General features: G+C 37.3%; 1 protein-coding gene across 5 annotated transcripts in view; it reads right to left on the bottom strand.

Moving 5' to 3' along the window:
- brp (ELKS/RAB6-interacting/CAST family member bruchpilot) overlaps nt 1-24,047 on the bottom strand; it is a 414,951-nt gene that overhangs the window by 325,329 nt on the left and 65,575 nt on the right. For all 5 annotated transcript variants that reach the window (XM_073956928.1, XM_073956930.1, XM_073956931.1 and 2 more), the window contains exon 3: nt 3,530-4,102. In XM_073956928.1, coding sequence (XP_073813029.1) covers nt 3,530-3,662 — 133 coding nt within the window. In that variant the 5' untranslated portion in view covers nt 3,663-4,102. The remainder of the gene's footprint in view (nt 1-3,529; nt 4,103-24,047) is intronic.

The raw sequence follows: 24,047 nt of genomic DNA, 5'->3' as shown, positions 1-24,047 counted from the left end.
CATTGAATGTGTACCAAGCTTTACCTTGCTGCATAATTACAAACTCGATAACCATAGGGATAACTCTCACCTTGTAAAAACTGTTTTTTTTTTATAGTGGTATTTAAGTCAGGTTGTTAATTGGAATTTTGATAAAACACTTACTCGCAAAACACTATCCATATATAGCCAGGTCGAATTTTCGAACCCAGTAGTGGAATTATGTAACTCATTTTTCGAGTACCTACAAATATCGGTAAAATTAAAATGCTTATAATTTCGGTATTTAACGAAATTTTTCGTTGAGTTAACAACCAAAATAAAGCTGTTGATACCTACCTATAGCAACAGTGCTGTCAAATTTTTTGATAATTTTCATTCATAATTTTGCGTTATAATGTTACCGATTTTTGTTGGTGACTTAAAAAATGAGTTACAGAATTCCACTAAAGATTGCCGTAATTTGGTATTGTGTGTTGTCAGAGGATACAAAAGCTCAATTTGGAAAATTGTTAATAACTTTGTTCCTTTACTTTTTAAATGGTAAAAGTGGTAAAAGAGAAAACTGTCACAGTTGCTCAAAATTGCTCTCTCATGACCAGTTTTACCAGAAAAGAAAAGGAACGAAAAAATGGTAGATCTGGTAGCAATGTCAAAAAGAAAAATAAAAATTCAATTTTCTTCTCTGTTTTTGTTTATTTTTTTTTTTCATTGTCAAATAATCGTCAAACAAATGCCGAAAAATCAGTTCTACCATTTTTACTTGAAAAAAATTGTCTGCTAGCCTGTGGTAGAAGAGAAAGGAATTTTTGCTCCATCTCACTCTCTTAAAAATTGCTTCCAGTTTTACCACTTTTTTAGGTTAAGGAACGCGTTACAGGTTAAAAATGGTAAAAAATGGTAAAAGTGGTAAGCTGAGGTAAGCAAAGGAACACAACTAATATTGGTCCATGTTCTGGTAAGAACAAAGCGTTTTGCAACATTTTCCTACTGAAGTGTATGAAAGTTGGTATTTTGGAATCTCAAGGGATAGAAAAGCTCCACGCAGAAAATGATCAATACAAAAAGATTTTTGCCAGTTCAGATATTCTGCTACGCCAAGGAATAGGGCTCAACGAAGAGGAAGAGCTTTGTACTTTAATATACGATAGAACACGAATTGTTCCTATTCCCTTCAATACAGTTCGTAGTGGAGGGTATACGAAATTAATGGCTTCTTACTTACACTATGCAACATTGAAAATGCAAACAACTTCTAGTATGCGTTTTTTGAAAGTACCTATTTAGACTACAAAAACCCTAGTAGGGTTTTGTCTTGTCAGATCCAGTTCGGATTTTATGGCCTCATCTAAAACGGGCTAAATCTACACTTTTTTGCATTTATAAGGCCTTTATCTCAGAAACGAATAGGAATTTGGCCTTGCTGACGTTAGCAATATTGTAGCCCTAAAATAGTAGAACTTATCTTTTGAAATAACCACATACGAAAAACTCCATCTAGGGCATCAAAATCTATAAAATATAGAAAATTTTACATAATTGCTGAAATTCTGGTCAGTATCGGCTAAACTATTGGGAGTTGAACCAAGTAACCTTTTGCAAAAAACTTCCAAATAAAGTTCTCAACAATTCTTAAGAACGTTCTGAAAGTCTAAAATGCTTACTTCATGTTGTTTCAGCAGTATTTTGCATCATATCTTTTACAACACGTATTTCAAACACAGTTCACACCAACAGTTTATTCTCGCATTTCGTATTTCACTACATTATTGACATAGAGGCATTTTACAACAATGACATGTTCTGAAGAGTTGTGTATTACATTCCAGGGAATATTTTTCCAAAAGAAAATATTCAGAAAAAATCAACGGTTTTGGAGATACGGTGCGAAATGTATAAAAATTGTGGAATTTTTGCATATATTTTGAAATTTGAGGCAATAAATGTAGTTTTTCGAGTTCATTATTTCTCCAAATATTTTATTCTTGTCCTTATCTACACATTTGCTTCAGGAGTCCGAAGAAGATTCGCATTGGTTTCAGAGATATAGCCCCGAATTTCTTTAAAAACTCAATATTTAACCATGTTTAGATGGGGCCATAAAATCCGAGCTGGATCTGACACAACAAAACCCAACTAGGGTTTCTTGTCGTTTGGGTCTGTACTTTCAAAAAATCCTCAGTTCGAATTGTTTGCACAAGATCACCTTAAAAATGTTGAACAGTGCTATCTTTATCCCCGCAAATTTTTGAGCTTTAATCCTATCCATACTTTTATCGGTTCATACGCCCAATATTTTGAAAACCCCCCTAAATACATAAGTTTTTCTGGCAAAAAATATTTCAATCCACACAGGCTGAGGGTATATCTCTGTTGGCAAAGCCGACTGATACTTTTTTACTTGTCTTTATTCCAAATTTCAAGATTTTAGCTTCATCCGTTCCCCCAATTCCAAATTGTACCAGATTTAGTGCCATTTAGTATTTTTCATATACATAAGTACAAATTTCCAAATCTACCCCCTATCTCACTCCTATACCACAACAGTAATATTAATTTGAAATTTCAGGATTCAAGCTCTATCGGGTCACACAATTTCAAATTGTACCAAATTTAGTACCATTAATTACTTTTTCGTACACATAAAAACGACTTTCCAAAACTAACTCCTTACCTCAATCGTACACACCAACAGCAACGTTAATTCTACATTTCAGGTTTCCAGCTCTATCCGTGTGCCTAAATCCAAGTCGTACCAAATGTAGTACCATTTAGTACACATAAGTTCGAATTTCCAAAAGTACCATGTCTCAATCTTACACTACAACAGTAATATTAATTCCAAACTTCAGGATTTAAGCTGTACTCTTTTCAGCCAAATCCAAGTGGTACCAAATTTAGTACCATTTAGTACTTTACGTACTCATGTGTAGACTAGGGTTACGACTTTCCTTTTGGCTAAAAAACCTATATAAATAAATATATGTTATATCCTGATAAAAGATAACTTTATTTTATTTATTACAGTAACATTAAAGAGCAATTGAGTCTTTTCTGGACTTTTTTCAATTTTCATGCAGTATTAAAATTTCTTGTAAACCAACTGTAAATTATTTCTCGTATACTTTGTTGTTATTGGTGAAAAATTTAGACAAAAAGGAAAGTAAAATTTTTCTATGCAGTTTTTTTTTTGTACTTCATCCAATTCAAAAGCCAAATTCTTCTCTATTAACAAAAAGAAGCAATGACAAAAGTAAACAATCTGCACGATAACAGATCGAATTACAAAACTTACAAACTAAAGAAAGAAACCTAAACGAAACGAAACGCAACTAAACGTTTGTGTTTCTCCTGTGGACGGACCTTAGCCACAACTTTAGACTTCACTTAGCATAGTAATGAAGTGGAAGTGGTAAAATTTGCATAATTTTGTTTTTAGTATTCCGCAAATGTTGTTAGGCCAGGAGAAAAACAAACGCCAAGTAAAGCTCAAAGAAAATGAAAAGTAAAACTTATTTTCAAAAGTTAAATTTTTTAGCATTATCTTCACCTAAAGGACTTCCACGTGCACCGTAATCTCGTGATGGTGAACGATCTACTGTTGGTAATTCCGTTAGTCGTCTGGCACGACCCGGGCTTCGAACACCAGAGCTTGTTACAGGATTGTAATCGTCTCGTGACATAATATGCCGCGGTAAGGCCGCGGTTTAACTTGGTTTAGGTGGCAACGTTTTATGCTCTGCAAATGATTTTTGGGGAGGGGGTTGTTACGGCTGCTGATTTCGTTAGCTTCTTGACACAAACACCCACACACAGACACAGATACAGTATACGCCGCCACTACCCCAATAAGGTGAAGGATGATTTTTGTAGTTTTAGATTTGGAACTTTGTTAGCGTTTCAGCACTCTTCCTATTGCACCACAACCACAAATCCACTCACACTGCCTTAACGAACGAACGAATGAACTTTTGTGTGTTCTGACAAGACACCTTGGGAAGAAGAATTCTTTCGCTGTGAGACGACGGCTGATGCAATGTTGTCGCTGTTGTTGCTTTTGTTGTTTTGCAAGGTGAACGAGTGAGCGAGCGATTGAATGAAAGACGTTTGAAATGTGTCGCATCTGCAAACACAGGAAGAGAAGAAATAGAAGGGAAGAGAAGAAGAAATATATAGTAAAAAACAAGTACATATCAATGAACTCATTTGCAGCAAAAAAAAACATTTTTTAGGATAATTATGATGTTTCTTTTTGTGTTGTTGCTGCTGCTGCTACAACTGTTGTTGTACTACTTATTTATATGTTTGTTGGCTGATTTTTCCAAAAGTGACGTGAAGTGGAGGAGCATTAAATGTGAGACAGCGCAAACAAACAAACAAGCGAACCAAAAAGAAATCAACTAGAAGTGAACTAAAGCTGGTGATGTTTAGGTGGATTGGTTGTTGTTGTTGGTGGTGGTAGGTGGTGGTGGTGGATGGCCAGGTAGTTGTGAGAGGTGGTCAGGTGGTTGGGGCTGTGTGCATAGCAAACAAAGCAGACTAATTTTTCTAATTTAAAATTCAACAATGCGATTGCGGATACGAATACGAATACGGATGTGAAATGTGAATGTGCTTTTAGATAAATTAGAATTGGTAATTTAAAGAGTTCTACTACTCTACTTTTTTTGTCGCCGTCGTCATCATCATTTTTGTCTTCTTCCTTGTTCTTTTTTGTGGGGCATATTTCAATAGTAATGGAAATATGATCTGATATTACTTGTTAGTTTTTATTTCAATATTTTTTTTAACTGTTAAGGTGACAGGATTTTTATGGTATCAATCACTTCGATGTCATTTTCCGAGACTCCCACTTACTTAAGCTGGCCTCTCTGTTGACTTTTGTGCTTTCATTTACTTTTGAATGGCATTGCAATTCAAATAGAAATCTTATCACAAAATGAAATTATTTTTATAATGGAATGTTGCTTTTTTAATCTCTTTTTGACATTTCCTTTTAGTGATTAATCAAATGTGACATTTAAAAGTTGAAAGAGGGAAAAATTGAAATGAAAAATAATTGGAAAGGACATTGGTGTGTTATGGGGTAGTGGAAAAAGTGCAGATATTGAAAAAATTATTTTATAAAGACTTTTTTGAAGTGTCTTTTGACATAGGGGTTAATGATCCTGAGTAACGATCCTCATTGGCATTAATATGACAAAGACCAGTTCCTCTCAACTAGACACTAACACCCGTTAACGATTGAAAACTAAGATGGGGCAGCACATCCAGAAGGACGATAAACAATGAGTTTGGGAATCGTCGTGGTATGGAACCAAGGAGACGGATTATTAGCTATGGCGGATGTCCTAAAAAGCTGGCATTGTGGCCTTAGAAGAAGTTAGAAAGGAGATCATCGGTGTAAAGAACACAAACGACGGGGACATAAGGTTGGGTTTTGGGTTTATTTAAGAATTAACGACATAGATATACCCTCAGCCTATGTGAATTGAAACTTTAATCTACGGATAGATCGAATACTGGCTACAGACCCAAAATCCTTTTCCCCAAAATTAGGTATTAATTAAGGAAGGTTTCAGTATTTTGTGGCCCTTTTTAGACATTTGACCTTGCCGACAAAAATATGGAATAGGATTAATGCTTAAATATGCTGCGGAGGGGGTACTTAAAGAAATTGATCGACATAGTCCATTTTGGTAGTGGATCTTATTTTGGGAGTCATTTCTTTTCGGAGGTACCCTAAGGAAGAGACCGATATTGAGTTAAACTACATTTGGACAAAATATTAGGAGATCCAAATTTTGGACAATTTTAATGAAATTTTTAATTTTTGGCGGGAAGGTACCGGAAGTTTTGGACCGATTTTGCCCACATTCGAACTTAAACTAAGTTCGGATCGAACGACAAACTTTGGACCAAATCGGTTGATCAGTTCGAGAGTTATAGTGCGCTCCAGCCACTACACACGATGCCATAGGGGTTTTACTACCATAATACTGCTTCCCATTCCATGACATTTAAATTGTTCAATTGCTAAAATAGGAAGGGAAAATCCAAGCCCAAGTTCGTCAAGTTCAGTTCTTTTTATGTAAAATCTGATAATTTCAAAAGGCTGGTCAATTTCGCGGCGGCAAGTAAACCGCTAGTTGTTAGAGCAACTCAAATATGTTTGGTTCCCCTGTGCTTAAACTATAATCTTCTGCAATCCATAACTGACCATTCCTAGTCTACATGTAGAGCATGTGTTGGGTCTGAATTGATCCTATACGAGTTGAGGCGGTTGTACTGTCCTGATATTAACGGAGCTAACTCTACTCCCGTCTGCCTTGACAACAGGTGTTCTTATGCTGCATTGAATAGGGAATTCACAGTATGTATGTTTATCGTTGTACTGTTTGAATAGCCGCATCAGTGTAATTGCTATTCAAGCCTGCCAGATAGATCCGATGAATTGGGATTCACAAATGTACCTTTAGACTTTGTGAAACCTATCTACAACTTGCATATGGTAATAGTATCCACTTAGGTACTGCATCGACAATATCTTGTACTGCTGATGAATCTGTTGTATTTTCGTAATAATCCTTGACTGTGCAAGATCGACATCTAATATGAAGGATTCGAAAGGCGTCAAAAGATGACGCACTGTTTTCTAGCTGCCATGACACAAAGCATGAGTTTGGTTGTAAATTTGTACAGCAAAACACGACTCGAAATGAAACGACGTTAAGCTATGAAACCCATATAAAGTTCGGAGATAGGTTTCAGGGTAAAAAATCGCTATTTTTTCTTATGCCCATCATGTTAGGTGGAAGAATTACTTGAACATATAGGAACCCCAAATGATAAATTACAGTTATTTTGGTGTAATTCGGCCAGAAAATGTAGCTAAAACAGTCAAATACCTGAAGTTGGGGGCAAACTAGTATGAGGGCTATACCAAAACGTGGACATATATCTCATTTACTCAAAGAGTGACACATTTCAAAAATCAAGTTTCGAGAAAATGGGGTTTAAGTTGTCGATTGAAATTTGACTTCCCAACTTAAAAATATTATTACAAAAAAACTAAAATAACTAGTTGGACCATATTTTGCAGAGAACTAGCCAGATATCAGTGCTAAATTTCTGTTCAAGATCAAGCACGACTTGAAGTGTTTTAGTGCTTCATAAATGCAAAAAAACTTTTTTGATGATTTACGCCAAACTCCTAGAAAATAAGCTGTAACTCGTTGAGTTTTAGAGATATCAACTTGAAAATTTGACACAAGATAAACTAGAAGTCGTAGAAAAAATAGAAATTGCTAACTCAAAAAACCCATTTTTTGAGTTATGCCACTCTTTGAGGTAATGAGCGATATGTTCATAATTTTTGGCGGATATGTTTCTACATCACTGGGAACACTAAATACAAAATTATAGCAAATTCGGTCTGAAATTATAGCTAAAAAGTAACAAGTAAAAAAGTATCAGTCAGCTTTGCTGACAGAGATATACCCTCAGCCTGTGTATATTGAAAAAATTTTCCCAAAAAACGTATGTATTTAGGGGTTTTTAAAAATTTTGGATGTATGAACCGACAAAAATGTTGATTAGGATTAAAGATCAAACGTATTGCGGAGGAGATACTTAAAGGAATAGATCGACATTGACCATTATGAAAGTGGATCTCCAACCACTACATATGGTGCCATAGGGGGTTTTTACACCCTTCAGGCTGTTTGCTCAAGGAGTTGGACTTGCCCCTGATAAAAATGTTACCATCGTAATTGAGGCAGCGAATGCAAGTTGCTTCACCAAAAATCAACGTGATTCGATTGCAGGTCTTGAAGTGAACTTTTCCGAAATTTTGTGGGGGAAGTACCTGAAGGAGTGGACCGATATGGCTTATCTTCGAACTTAAACTATGTTTGGACAAAATATTACTAAGACCAAATTTTGGACAGAATCGGCAGATCCGTTCGAGAGTTATCTTGCGCTCCAACCACCTCACACGGTGTCACAGGGTTTTTTGCAACTTTGGGGCTATTTTCTCAGGAAGTGTGGACTTACCCCTGATGAAACTTGTACCGTCGTATAGGGGGCAGTGAATACAAGTTGCTAAAACAAAAATCAAAGCGATTCGAGAGCAGGTCCTAAACTGAACTTATCCCAAATTTTGTGTGGGAGGTACCCGAAGGAGTGGCCTTCAAGAGTTATCGTACGTACAAATTTTCAGAACATTTTCGAACTTTTGTGGGGGAGGTACCGGAAGGAGTGGACCGATATAACCCATCTTCGAACTTAAACTAAGTATGGACAAAATATTACGATAGCCAAATTTTAGATCGAATCGATTGATCCGTTCGAGTGTTATCCAGCGCCAGCGCACACTGGTCGCAACCTGCGACAAAAATAGTAAAATCTATATCAGCAAATCTTTGCGACAATTCAGCAAATTGTCTGTAAACATACCATATTTTAATATGTGTGTTCGTTTACTCAAAATTTGTACAAATTGTTACTGGATGTTGTTCGTTTACTCTACAGTACAATGCAAAAGACCTTAGCCGATTACAAGAAGTTACTGAACTTGTACAAATTGTTGAGTAAACGAACACACCTGTCACGTCGTGTTAGTGTTCAGAACCAAACTCATAAATTTCAACGGCTACGCTAAGCGTTTGTCATGAAAGCCATACAAAGATTTGAACAAAAAATTCAACTTTGTACAAAACAAATTGCATTTGAAAGAGGAAAAAAGTAAAAAAGTATCAGTCGGCTTTGCCGACAGAGATATACCCTCAGCCTGTGTATATTGAAACAATTTTTCCCAAAATACGTATGTATCTAGGGGGTTTTAAAAATTTTGGGCGTTTGAACCGACAAAAATTTTGATTAGGATTAAAGATCAAAAGTTTAGCGGAAGAGATACTAAAAGGAATGGATCGACATTGACAGTTATTGAAGTGGGTCTCCAGCCACCACATATGGTGCTATAGGAGATTTTTACACTCTTCGGGCTGTTTGCTCAAGAAGTATGGACTTGCCCCTGAAACAACTTTTACCATCGCAATTGAGGCAGCGAATGCAAGTTGCTTCAACAAAAATCAAAGTGATTCGAAAGCAGGTCTTAAAGTGAACATGTATGCGAAATTTTGTGTGGGAGGTACCGAATGGAGTGGACAAATATAGTCCATATTTGAACCTGATCTATATCTGGTAGATATATTAAGATGTGTAAAGTATGGTCCAATTCGGCCACTCTCTTCAAGAGTTATCGTACGCACAATTTTACCGAACATTTTTGAACTTTTGTGGGGGAGGTACCTGAAGGAGTGGACCGATATGGCTTATCTTCGAACTTAAACTATGTTTGGACAAAATATTACTAAGACCAAACTTTGGACCGAATCGGCAGACCTGTTCGAGAGTTATTTTGCCCTCCAACCTCCTCACACGGTGTCATAGGGGTTTTTTGCAACTTTCAGGCTATTTTCTCAGGAAGTATGGACTTGCCCCTGATGAAACTTATACCGTCGTATGGAGGGCAGTGAATACAAGTTGCTAAAGCAAAAATCAAAGCGATTCGAGAGATGGTCCTAAACTGAACTTTTCCAAATTTTTGTGTGGGAGGTACCCGACGGAGTGGACCAATTGAGTCCATATTAAAACCTGATCTAAGTCTGGTACACGCTCCACGATGGGCAAAGTATGGACCATATCGGTTACTCCCTTCAAGAGTTATCGCGCACAAATTTATCGAACATTTTCGAACTTTTGTGGGGGAGGTACCGGATGGAGTGGACCGATATAGCTCATCTTCGAACTTAAACTAAGTTTGTGCAAAATATTACGAAAGCCAAAATTTGAACCGAATCGGTTCATCCCTTCGAGAGTTATCGTGCGCTCCAGCCAGCCAGACAGACAGACAGACAGACGGACGAACATTGCTCAATCGACTCCAAATTGTCTGAAACACATTTCGTCCAAACATACTTGGGGTCTAAAACCATTATTTCGATGAGGCACATTTTGCCCGTATGAAAGTGTATATACCCTTCATAGCCTAAAGGCTGAGGGTATAAAAATAACTGAAATCGGGCGGTACCGTTATATGAGGGCTATACTGAAACGTGGACTGATGGAGCCCATTATCGAACTTGATCTAAGTTTTGTACATACGTGTACAAAATTTCAGCCCTTTATCTCAAATGAATAGGAAGGTAGGGTGATTACAACAAAGAGACGGACGAAAAGACGGACATGGCTAAATCAGCGTATGGGCCGCCAATGAATATTTCAGTGCGTTTCAAACGGAAAAACAAACTTAATATACCCTCCATACTATGGTTGATGGTATAAAAACAAGTATAAAAGTATCAGTCGGCTTTGCCGACAGAGACATCACTGTGCAAAATTTTTAAAGTGATCTTGTGCAAACAATTCGAACTGAGGATTTTTTGAAAGTAAAGACCCAAACGACAAGAAATCCTAGTTGGGTTTTGTTGTGTCAGATTCAACTCGGATTTTATGGTCCCATTTAAAGATGGTTAAATATTGAGTTTTAAAGAAATTCGGGTCTATATCTCTGAAATCAATGCGAATCTTCGTCTGGCCTCTGAAGCAAATTTGTAGATAAGGACAAGAATAAAATATTTGGAGAAATAATGAACTCGAAAAATTACATTTATTGCCTCAAATTTCAAAATATATGCACAAATTCCACAATTTTTATACATTTCGCACCGTATCTCCAAAACCGTTAATTTTTTCTGAAAATGTTCTTTTAGAAAAATATTCCCTGGAATGTAATACACTTTAGAACATGTCATTGTTGTAAAATTCCTCTATGCAGTTGTTTTCAGTACATTTTTCAACGACGATTCAATAAAAATGTAAATAATGTAGTGAAATCCGAAATGCGAGAATTAACTTTTGGTGTGAACTGTGTTTGAAATACGTGTTCTAAGAAATATGATGCAAAATACCGCTGAAACAACATGAAGTAAGCATTTTGGAGTTTCAGAATGTTGTAAAGAATTGTTGAGAACTTTATTTGGAAGATTTTTGCAAAAGGTTACTTGGTTCAACTCCCAATAGTTTAGCCGATACTGACCAGAATTTCAGCAATTATGTAAAATTTTCTATATTTTATAGATTTGATGCCCTAGATGGAGTTTGTCTTATGTGGTTGTTTCGAAAGATTAGTTCTACTAGTTTACGGCTACAATATTGCTAAAGACAGGAAGGCCGAATTCATATTCATTTCTGAGATAAAGGCCTGATAAATGCAAAAAAGTGCAGATTTAGCCCGGTTTAGATGAGGCCATAAAATCCGAACTGGATCTAACAGGACAAAACCCTACTAGGGTTTTTGTAGTCTAAATATGTACTTTCAAAAAATGCATACTAGAAGTAGTTTGCATTTTCAGTGTTACATAGTGTGGATCGAAATATTTCTTTCCCCAAAAAAACGTATGTATTTTTCAAAATTTTGGGCGTATGAACCAACAAAAATATGGATAGGACTAAAGCTAAAATATTTGCGGAGATATCGATAGATAGGATTTTTTTACCATACTAGCCTACGAAAAACATAATGTCGCTGTAAAAAGGGCCACTAGGAAAACCTTTGGTAACTGTCCAAAGGATCCTCGAACAGACCGTTAACCACACAAAAATGTTGAACATTTGTTATAGAACTAAGTTTCGACAATATTTAAAGATTCAACGTCTGGACCAAATCGGTTGCTACGTCTATGACATATCGCGCGTACCATTTTAGCGAATATTTTCCAACTTTTGTGGGGGAAGTACCGGAAGGAGTGGACCTACAAGCACCATCTTCGAATTTCATCTAATATTCTAAGAAATATTACAATATCCAAAGTGTGGACGAACGCAGTATTCGGTTCGAGCTCTCCAGCCACTGCATATGGTGCCATAGGGGTCTTTTACAACTTTCGGGCTGTTTTCTCAAGAAGTATGGACTTGCCCCTGAAAAAACTTTTACTGTCATAATTGAGTCAGCGAATGCAAGTTGCTTCAATAAAAGCAAAGTGATTCGAGAGCAGGTCTTAAAGTGAATTTATCCAAAAAATTTGGGTGGGAGGTACCCGAAGCAGTGGACAAATATAGTCCATACTCGAACTTGATCTATATCTAGTAGATATATTAGGATGTGTAAAGTATGGACCAAATCGGTCACTCTCATCAAGAGTTATCGTGCGCACAATTTGTTTGAACATTTTTGAACTTTTGTGGGGGAGGTACCTGAAGGAGTGGACCGATATGGCTTATCTTCGAACTTAAACTAAGTTTGCGCAAAATATTACGAAGGCCGCATTTTGGACAGAATTGGCAGATCCGTTCGAGAGTTATCTTGCGCTCCAACCACTACAAACGGTGTCATAGGGGTTTTTTTACCTTTCAGGCTATTTTCTCTGGAAGTATGGACTTGCCCCTGAAAAAATCTTTTACTGTCGTAATTGAGGCAGTGAATACAAGTTGCTACAACAAAAATCAAAGCGATTCGAGAGCCGGTCCCAAACTAAACTTTTCCGAAATTGTGTGTGGGAGGTACCCGAAGGAGTGGACCGATTGAGTCCATATTGCAACCTCATTTAAGCCTGGTAGAAATGTAACAATGTGCAAAGTATGAACCAAATCGGTTACTCCCTTCAAGAGTTATCGTGCTCACAAATTTTCCGAACATTTTCGAACTTTTGTGGGGGAGCTACCGGAAGGAGTGAATCGATATAACCCATCTTTGAACTTAAACTAAGTTTGGACAAAATATTGCGATAATTTGGACCGAATCGGTTAATCCGTTCGAGAGTTATCGTGCGATCCAGCCAGACGGACATGGCTAAATCAACTCCAAATTGTCTGAAACACATTTCCTCCAAGCATACTTTGGGTCTAAAACCATTATTTCGATGAGGCACATTTTGCTAGGGTATAAAAATTAGGCACTCAAACCTAAAACAACGCAACATCGAACGACGCATAGTGAAAATAGGTATTAACTAAGCAACTTCGAAAACAACGCAAAGTGAAACGACGCAAATCGGTCTTGGTGTAGTTATTCGGAGGGTAAGACATCTGGTCTCCAGCTACACCCCGGTGAAGAAAAATAGGGTTACCAGCCGGTCGGACTATAGGAAAAGTTTGGAATATTCGAATGATTTACGCATAAATGCTAGTTTCCAAGTCCACCCACCAAAAACAACATTCTAATATGGCGGTTGACCGAACTTTACCACACGTGAAACGTAGCATAATGGTTAAAATGTAGGACTTCGGTGGTTTCTTGATTTTTCAATGTACATCTTAAGTCATAGCAGCAAAAAAGTCATATCTAGTCAAAAAAAAAAAACAAGTAAAAAAGTATCAGTCGGCTTTGCCGACAGAGATATGCCCTCAGTCTATGTGAATTGAAACTTTCTTCAACGGTAAGATCGAATGTACTTATGGTCTTTTCATTGTTTTGTTAGGTATTGCCTATCTTCGAACTGAAAGTATGACAAAATATGAGGAAGGCCAAATTTTGGATCACGTCGGTTAGTTCGACAATTATCGTGCTCTCCAGCTGTTTTCTAAAGAAGTATGGACTTGCCCCTGAAAAAAAACTTTTACCGTCGTATCGGAGGCAGCGAATGCAAGCTGCTTCAAAAAAATAACAGTGATTCGAGAGCAGGTCTTAAAGTGAACTTATCCGTAATTTTGTGCGATAGGTACCCGGTGTCATAGAATTTTTTGCATCATTCAGGCTATTTTCTCAGGAAGTATGGACGTATCGTATGCGGGGCCGTGAATACAAGTTGTTACAACAAAAATCAAAACGATTCGAGAGCAGGCCCTAAACTGAACTTTTCCGAAACTTTGTGTGGAAGGTACCCGAAGGAGTGGACCGATTGAGTCAATACTAAAACCTCATCTAAGTCTGGTAGAAATTTCACGATGTGCAAAGTATGCTGAAACGGATTTCGTCCAAACATACAATCGGTTACTCCCTTAAAAATATTACGAAAGCCAAATCGGTTCATCCATTTGAGAGTTATCGTGCGCACCAGACAGACAGACGGACGGACATTGCTAAATCGACTCCAAATTGTCTGAAACGGATTTCGTCCAAACATACTTGGGGTCTAAAATCATTATTTCGATGAGGCACATTTTGCCCGTATGAAAGTGTATATGGGCAATATTATTGAAAATTTAACATCGTTGAAGCCAAGGTTAACCCGTTTATAACTCGCGAATAGTGGTTGTATATTGTACAATTTACGTGCTTTTGGATAAAATGAAATGTTTTTAGACTTGGCAAAAAATATTGGCTTTCAAAGTTGATTTGCGTGGAAGCTGTGGCTATATTTATGTTAAAAAATGGGTAAAAATGGGTTGAAGCCAATGTGTCTTTTTTTGTTTTCTCTCGATTTGTGATTAAACCACATTTTTCACGATTTTCCCGTTAAAGTAAAAGTAGAAGGCAACTAAATAAGGATCATCTCACTAGTGTATAACTTCTCAAAATTTGATCTGCGTCTACCATTAAATGATGCTGACATTTTGAAGCCAGATTTTAAGTGTTTTTTGAAATTTTCTTATAATTTCGTTCCGCAAACAGGTTTTTCAAAAAATCATATATAGGAATGAAGAACTCACGATTCTGATTTATTTGATATATGTGTCGTGAATGTAGCCTACACAGCTTCAGAGAAATCTGTATCCAAATACGAAAATTTTGTGCGAACAAATTTCTAAAAATCATATATTTCGGGTCTAATTTGTACAATTGGCATTCGATTTACTAGTGCATAATTGCAAATTTTGGATTTTTACGTTGCGGATCTAATAAATCATTATTCGTTAAAATCCATCTACTAAAACGCGAGATAGGAGAAATTCCAAGGTAGGAAAATCACCTAATATTGTTTTTGAAAATATCGCGCATTTTATCGCGTATTCTGTCGGCCGCTTGCACTACTATGAAAAAACTAGTACAGCATCTACCTTTTTGCGGAAACATAGATTTAAAAACTTCACTGATAAGGGAACTACATTCATTTTATCCCACAAATAGTGTGTGATGCTACATCCACGGTTCTTGACTGATTGCCTTGAAATAGGTATATATCGATGCAGATTTTCATGGTGACACTAAAACCGGATGCGGAACGAAATTGTATGAACTTTGAGCAAATTAGCGATGTTTTATAGGTTTTTTAATGCTAAGATGCAGCCGATGCTACATCTTAGCGTCCAAATTATATTTCGAAAAATATATACAAATTAAAAGATATGGTCTTGCTGTACATGAAAATCACATGCGGACAAAACGATTTTGATAATTACGCGATTTACACATATTTTAATAATGCATATAAGTTAAAGCGGTTTATTTGAATTATATTTCCGTTTAAGAAGTCTACTGACTTATTTCAACAATCCGATAACATTCCTCAATGGGAAACCTTCTATGTGAATGTAGATAAAGCAAAATCCGCCCATTTCCTTGGGAGTTTCAAGAAAAATAAAAGAAGTACTCCTATAGAATTTTTCCAATATTTTCGACTCTAGAATGCATGTGAAAACCATTATTCCAAACCAAAATTAGTTTTTTGTAACACAAATATGTGCTTATTTTGGCTATAATATCCTAACTACTATCCCGATGATTATAAGTTTGGTCTCATTTGATTCCCCGTGAAGTCTTTATTTAAAACTGTTACTTTTTTCGTAATTTTTGACGGGTAAATGGACCTATATTTTCAAAAAATTCGGATTACATTTAAAATTTTTTCAATTTTTTGTAAATTCCGCGAATGCTGAGAAACATTTTACAAATATTATGCAATCTACTTAATGACGTCACTTCGTGATAACTTTTTAGTGACAATTGTGCTCAATAAAATAATTAGCGTTTTTATAATAATTTTTTCTTAAAAGCAGAAGTAAAACCGCGATAACATTTGTCCGCAACAACCAAAAATTTGCTCGCGAGCGGATTTGTACTGGGGAATTTTTTCTTAACCTATGTACCAAAAATCGTTAATGTAGCGCGAAAAGAAAAAATTCAATTTTTTGGAAATGGAATATGAAATAATTGGCAGTTTTGCACATATACACTCGTTAGCATAAATGCATAAAAACTCGGTACTGTTGGAAATCAGTTATAACTTCAGATTATAAATCAAAGATTCTTTATTAGCATAACTGATCCTTTACTCTTTCAGATTTCCCAACGGGTGAACCCATCTGTTTAGATAGCATTTTATATAGTCAATTAATCAATGACATATTATTTTGTTGCATCAGCAGACGTTTGATTGCCAAGCTGTTCAAACCCGAAGCTATTTGCATCAACTGAGTAGAGTTATCGGCCTTTAGGAGCGCATATCTGATGATTGGAGCTCTAGCATTCTATTCACAAAAACATCCTATATTTACAAAAATAGTCTATATTGTGTTCTCCAATCATAAACAGAAAAGTCTCCCTGCGAACCCACACCACCAAATGTATGATTTTGATAAGTGTATTTGAGGAGAAACTAAAACTCCTCTGTTTTGAATTTGAAAGAAGTAACGTCTGTTTTACGATTTTCCCTACTTCCAATATGGATTACATAAAATAACTTGCATTTCGATACCTTTACCCTTTATAACAGTCAGTCAATATGTCAAGCTATCACAAATCGATAATCCATTGAATTACGTAGGCTATTACTTTCCGCACAAACTATGATGGATTTAATTTGTTTCTTCCCCCAACAGTCTAACCTGCCCCCTTTACGGATCAATTAAAGTTGTACTAAAAGAAGACAGAAAGCAGGTCAAATGATAGCTTTAACTGTCAAACATGTCATTACATTGCCGTGTGTCATACATAAAGTCGTTGTTGTTGTTGTGTACATTGTAATAGCCCGAGATGTGCCATCAAATACATTGTCTTACATTTGAATCTAATTGAATTCTCCTTGAAATAGAAAAAAAAAGCGAAGAACAAGAACGAAATACATAACATCGAAAGGAATGCCTTCTTTTTAATAAAACAAATAGTTTTGAAATGTACAACAAGTACATACATGAACTAGTTTGTCTCCTGTGTTAGGCTTGAATAGTAGTAAAAGTTAGTGGCCTGACATGTCACATGCGAATAATATTTTCACGTATCCCTCAGATGATAAGAACATAGAATAAAAGGATTGTAGGCAGCTAAAAGGAAATAAATACTAATCTCCGGTATAGATACCAAAAGAAAAGCACACAATATTGCATGACAAATTCATGTGTTTATGCAGATATTTGCATATGAAAGGATGTGTGTGAACTTGTAGTTATTCAAATAAAAATGACTTCGCAAGAGTAAAAATTTAGTGTAGATTTAATATTCAAACAAATGCAAACCAGATACAGGATTTCTTATATCGTCAGATTTATGACAAAGGCGGGTAAACTCCATATCGCACCTTTTCAACAAAAGGGTAGTAACTCAGAAAGTAATAAAATTGTACTTTTTCGTTGAAAATAAAAAAACTTAAAGATGGGGAGAACATTTCGAAGAAATTAGTAACGTCAGAAATGACACTGAAAATAACGAAATGTACAGGAGCAGTCCAATGGACTTTTTATATGAATGAAATAAAATAAGCAATAGAACAACTAAAAAGTAACACGGTAGCAGGAGAAGATGGTTTACTGGCGGAAGTTCTACAAACCGACAACAGAACCGCAGCTGAGTTAGTTCGACCTCAAATCATATTAGCTTGGAAGGAAGAAAGACTGCCTCTAACGTGGAAGAAAGGCATCGTTGTGAAGTAATCCAAAAAAATGGTGACATGTAAGATTGCGACAGCTGGAGAGTAATAAACCTGCTCACCACCATATAAGCAATTCCAGCAGTAATAATACAAAAACGAATTCAAAGGAAAGCATACAATATTATGAGATATGAACAAGCTGACGTCAGACCAAATGGACGTTATGTAGACCAGGCCAACATCCTACGAGTCATACTAGAAAAATCTATAGAATGGCGTAGCCCCCAAAGCCTTCGACACCATCAGACGAAATGCCATATCGAAGCCTTACTTCCTCAACCTCGTATCCCAAAAAATAAAATTATTGAGGAGAGATAAAATAACGATCATTTTTGGATACATCGGGGGTTTGGAAGAGGTTTAATTGCAATTATTAGAAAGTTGAGTACATCTAATTCCCTAATATTTGTATTTAAACATTTTCTAAAACCTCGATGTATCCAAGAATGGTCGTGTTTTATCACTCCTAAAAAATTGATTTTTTAGGATACGAGATTGAGGAAGTTATGCATCAATATAGTAAGCATTGAGCAATAAGGGTGTACCCCAGAAAATAATCCGAAGAATAAGTGCGAAGCACGAAGATTCAGAACTTTTAGTTCTTTGCAACGGGAACATAAGTCAATCGTTTCTCACCAACGCGGCAGTGAAGCAAGGATGCCCTTTGTCACCCCTACTGTTCACAATGGTATTAGATGAAATAATGAATGAAGTCTGCTCTCAGAGAGAGGCATAACAAGAAGTCTCTCACGACAATTGAAGGCTTAGATTATGCGGATGATATTCGTCTTCTCTCTCCAACATGAAGTCCTGGAAGTATGGCTCACAATGTTGGACTTGAGATTGACATCAAGAAAAGTAAGGCCATGGAAATTTACAACACCAGTACAGAAATCATTATGCTACCAGGCCACCAATTGAATACGTCGATAGCTTCTGCTATCTAGGAAGCACTGTAACAACGAGTGGTGGTGCAGAAACGGACGTAATCAATAGGATAAACAATGCCGGACCAGCATTCGAAAGACTGCAAGCTGTATGGAGAAGCTCAAATATAGCCCGGAATACCAATCTTAAAATATCCGAAGCCAGTATAAAATTGATTCTGCTATACGGCAGTGAAACCTGGCTTTTGTCTAACACCATCACGCAAAAGCTACCGGTATTCATAAACAAATGCCTCAGGATTATATGCAGGATATTGTGGAACAATACTATAAGTAAAAAAGAGCTGTGGAACCTAGCGAACCAGGTACTCACACAAAAAACAGACTAAACGTAGGGAGTGGATAGCATAACCGGAATGGCGGTTGAACGGAATCCCCAAGGATCACGAATTCGAACTAAGACAAAATAAATTACATGAGAAGATGTAAAAACAACGGCAACTAATCGAGTAAGATGGCGATGCTTTTTGGAAGCTCTATACTCCCAAGAGGAGTAACAGGTAAAAATGTGGGATATATGTATAACTGGCTAGCAGTAGTATGGGTGACGTAGGGGATGCCAGACACCGAGGAATGGTCCTGACCGGCTTTAACATGACAAAGCGTAGGATTTATATTGGTCCCTCTTTCATCTCAAGTGGACACTGACCTCCCCGTGGTGTCACCTGGGGAGGTGCCTTTAACACCCGTTAAAGGTAGCAAGCTAACATGTGCCGCTCGTTCACCCATAAGAACGTTAAAAACTTGGGTTTGGGCGTCGGGTTAGTAATCCTCCCATAGAAAAATCAGCCTACTATGAAAAAACGAAAGAAAAGAAAAACAAACCCCTCTAAAGTTGACGAACCCTGCAAACGTTTTAAGGACCATGATCTGCGAATCTGCACCTGAAATGTTCGCACACTTTATAGAGAAGGTGCAGTTTACGCATTGGCAGATGTACTTGAAAAGTACAAGGCCGACATTACTGCCATACAGGAAATACGATCGATTGGGGAAGGCGTCACAACAACACCTAAAGGTGACGCACTGTGTTATAGCTGCCATGACACAAAGCATGAGTTTGGTTGCGGATTTGTAGTTGGTCGGAGGTTAAAACATCTGGTCTCCAGCTTCACCCCAGAGAATGAAAGACTCGCCACAATTCGAATTAAAGCAAAATTCTTTAACATCAGCTTTATTTGCGCTCATGTTCCCACTGAAGACAATGACGAACAGACCAAATATATATTTTACGAGCTCTTAGAAGAAACTTATGACCGTTGCCCTTCCCAGGACTTTAAAATTATTCTAGGCGATTTTAACGCCAAAATTGGAATGGAGAATATCTTTGGCCAACAGTCGGGGAGGTTGATAGACTTTGCAGCTGCAAAAAACATGGTAGTTAGCAGTACCAGATTTAATCTTCTCGATATTAATAAGGGCACCTGGCTGCCTCCAGATCAAAGAACAAGTAATCAAATCAAATTGATCATGTTGTCATGTTGCAAATAAAGCACGAACAGATAAAACGCGGAATTTGGACATCGGTAGGCTGCAAACACAACAAGATAGCCACGACATATTACCCTGTACTAGCACAATTGCTTAATGAAAGTACTCCTCGTCGCGATAACATATCAGCACAGTGGCAAAATATTGCCCACTCCATGCCAACAGCCGCAAAATCTATACTTGGATACCAGAGACCTCCACCAAGGGATCCATGGTATGACCAGGAGTGTCGAGCTGCTGCCGTTGAGCTCTACAATCAGTAGCAACGCGTAGGGCATGAGAGAGCTATCGGGAGAAAAGGAGAGAAGAGAAACGTATTTTCCGCAGGAAAAAGAGAGAAATGGAAAGGCAGGAGTGTGAAAAAATCGAGATGTACAGGAGCCAGAATGAAGTCCGAAAGTTCTACCAAGGTGTGAAACATCAAACTGCTGGCTTTGGTACAGGCACATCCTCCTGTAGGGACCAGCAAGGTAATTTGGTAACTGATATATATAGTGTGCTCAGGATATGGAAAGAACATTTTTCCAAACTGTTGGTATACGATAGTAGCGAAGACGGCGAAAATACCACAGATCCAATCCCAGAAGAATGTATTGATTGTTTACCGCCCAGCCAAGATAAGGCAAAGACAGCAATAAGCCGGCTGAAGAATAATAAGGCAGCAGTAGCCGATGGCTTACCTGCCGAGCTGTTCAAAACCGGAGGCGACACGCTGATAAGGTGTTTTCATCAGTTAGTTAGCACCGTCTTGCAGCAAGAACGAGTACCCGGCGATTGGAACCTGATCATCCTGTGCCCTGTCCACAAGAAAGGAGATAAGACTGTATACTCTAACTATAGGGGTAAAGTTTTCTCCCTATTGCCTACAAGATATTGTTAGGGATATTATGCGAACGACTAAAGCCTATGGTCCATAAGATAATTGGATTATACCAATGCGGCTTTAGACCTGGCAAATCCAACATTGACCAGATATATACCTTGAGGCAAATCCTGGAGAAGATCCAGGAGATGCAGATCGACACCTACCACATTTTTGTCGATTATATAGCAGCCTGCGACAGCCCCCTACATTCAAAGGTATTCCAAGCCATGTCTGAATTTGGTATCCCTGCAAAGCTCATTCGGCTTTGTAGAATGACATTAACCCATACTCGGTTCTCAGTTAAAATAGAAAAGAACCTCTCCGAAGAGTTAAGTACCAAAAGAGCTTTCAGACAAGGAGACGGCCTCTCGAGTGATTTATTCAACATTTTGCTGGAAAATGTTATACGAGATGCGAAGGTCAAAAGAAGTGGCACAATATATACAAACAGCCATATGTTACTTACATATGCCGATGACATTGACATTGACATCACATGTCGATCGGTAAAGGAAGTAACTAATACCTTTGCAAAAGTCGAAAGGGAATCTGCTAAAGTGGGTCGGTCTGGCGGTAAACGACGAGAAGACCAAGTTGATGGTGTCGAAACGCAACGCGTCCATAGAGATCGGCCCAATTGTTGACGTTCCTATAATTATGAGGTAGTAAAAGACTTCGTCTATCTCAGCACAGCTGTAAACACAACAAACAACATCAGTTGTGAAATAAATAGAAGAATTTTATTGGCCAACAGAGGCTACTTTGGCTTAAGTAAACAGTTTAAGAAAAAAGCCACATCTCGTCAAACAAAAACAACGCTTTACAAAACACTGATACTACCCGTGCTGATGTATGGTTCCGAAGCCTTGGTGTGTTTGAGAGAAAAATTCTTAGAAAGATCTATGGACCAATCTGCGTTGACGGTGAATATCGACGTCGTATGAACCAAGAGCTGTATCTGCTATACAACGACATCCGTATAGATCAATGAACGCAAACAAACAAAACGACTCCAAATCACACAAAGTCCCAAACTTTTCAGTTTCTCTGAATTGTTTCGCTCTCAAAACAAAACAAAAACACAATTTTTTCAATGCAAAAATACTAAAACCGTGCTATTACTGAAATGTACTTCGATATGCTTTGCCGAGTTGTTTCATTCACCACCGAAACAAAAAGAATTTTTGGCAAACATTTGCTGTGCGAAATGATCAATGCCACACTCAGACACACACAATTGATTGCTTCACAACCCTATCAGCTAACATCAACATACTTGGAACATACATGGTTGAAAGTATGGTTTTCAACCACCAAACGAATCTTTCATTGAATCGTTCATGTGTTTTGAACTTTTTCGTTTTCTATCTGTTGTTGTGGAATTGAGAACTTTTCGCTATTCGTTTTGTTCGCACTCAAGAATGTAAACAAAACGAAACTAAACAGCGAGCTCGGCCGACGTGGGTTATGTTTCGTTTTGTTCCTACGGAAAATACGAAACCATTGGAAATTTTTCATAAAGTATTTTTACGTACGCTGGTATAGATAAACGTATCGAGATGCAACGATTGTGTTGGCTAGGTCATATCATAAGAGTGAGCGATGGTGAACCCGCTAAAAAGGCGTATAAATTCGGGTCACATGGCGGTGCACGCAGAATTGGCAGGCCTAAGCTTAGATGGAACAAACAAGTGGATGAAGAGATGAAAAGTCGCGGTATTCCAGAAAGTGAAGCAGCAAACAGAGAGAATTTGAGATCTTTTCTTAGTTCGGATTATGGAACAAATGTTGTGTAATGACCCAGCTATGTAAGTAAGTAAATCAGCAATATATAGAACTAAATTTTGGTTAACTCAACGTCTTTGGCCATTGTTTAGCTTTTCATTTATTTTGCATGTGAAACCATTAAACCATATATTTACTCCTTTGTAAATGAATTTCCATTATATGTGTTTCAGAAAAGTAAGTAACAACTTAAACAGCATTGAAATCGTAACACGTCTTACAAATCACTTTCAAATGTGTAAAATTAAATGAAAACAAACAAAAAAAATTATTTGTAAATTTGTATTTTTCTGTGCATTCATTCCTAGTTGAAGTGGTAATAAAAACAAATGCCGATAGTTGCAAAATTTTGTTAACGTTGTGTGTGTTTTTCGAATGTCTGGTGCAGCAGTTTCATGTTATCGAGAAATGCACGCAAATCCCAAATGTCGTTTTTTCTAAAAACAAACAAATTTTTATGGGAAAAAATGTAGAGCTTAGGAGGAAAATGCTATCTTATTACCAACCAATACCAATGCACAACGAACGAAGGAAAGACAAATCTCAACCGAACATCAATGTGGGAGTGCAACCCCCTTTTTTGCCTAGGAGTCAATTTACAGCCTACAAGACTAGGCTGAGTTGCAATAAAACAAAAAAAAACTAAAATACCAACGCCTACACTTTGAACTTTCTTCCTTCGGCTGGTTGGATGGATATATGCATGACTACATAGCTGCCTACACACGCAGCAGCCTGCCTAGCACGCACATGCTCCTAGAGTTGGGCCATAAAAGAAAATTTGTTTTGTTTTTGGGGTGGGGGATCAGATACCCAATGGAGCTGGGTATCCGTGTTAAGTAACATTTTTATGTGAACGATTATCATTGTCCAAGAGATGAATATTGTGCACGTATCCATCTATCCATGGATGCATGAATGGATTAATAGTTACCGCTTTGCCTACGTGCATGCCTGCTGCATCATGCATGCATACAATATCATCATCATCATACACTTCTGGCATACATTTTACACCTCAATGGATTAAAGAGTTTTGGAAAAATGTTGTTACCAACACCTGAAGTAAGATGCATGAGTTTAAACTTCAACAACAACAACAACAGCATCTAGACAGCAAATACTGCCAGCTATGTACATTAGGGTTATGACTTTTTTACAACCTCATATCCC

The sequence above is a fragment of the Musca autumnalis genome, unplaced genomic scaffold (assembly GCF_047663935.1).
Source record: "Musca autumnalis isolate F117 unplaced genomic scaffold, ASM4766393v1 scaffold_5, whole genome shotgun sequence".
Lineage (NCBI taxonomy): Eukaryota > Metazoa > Arthropoda > Insecta > Diptera > Muscidae > Musca > Musca autumnalis.
The sequence above is the reverse complement of the archived record's forward strand: the minus strand, read 5'-3'. Positions and strand labels throughout refer to the sequence as shown.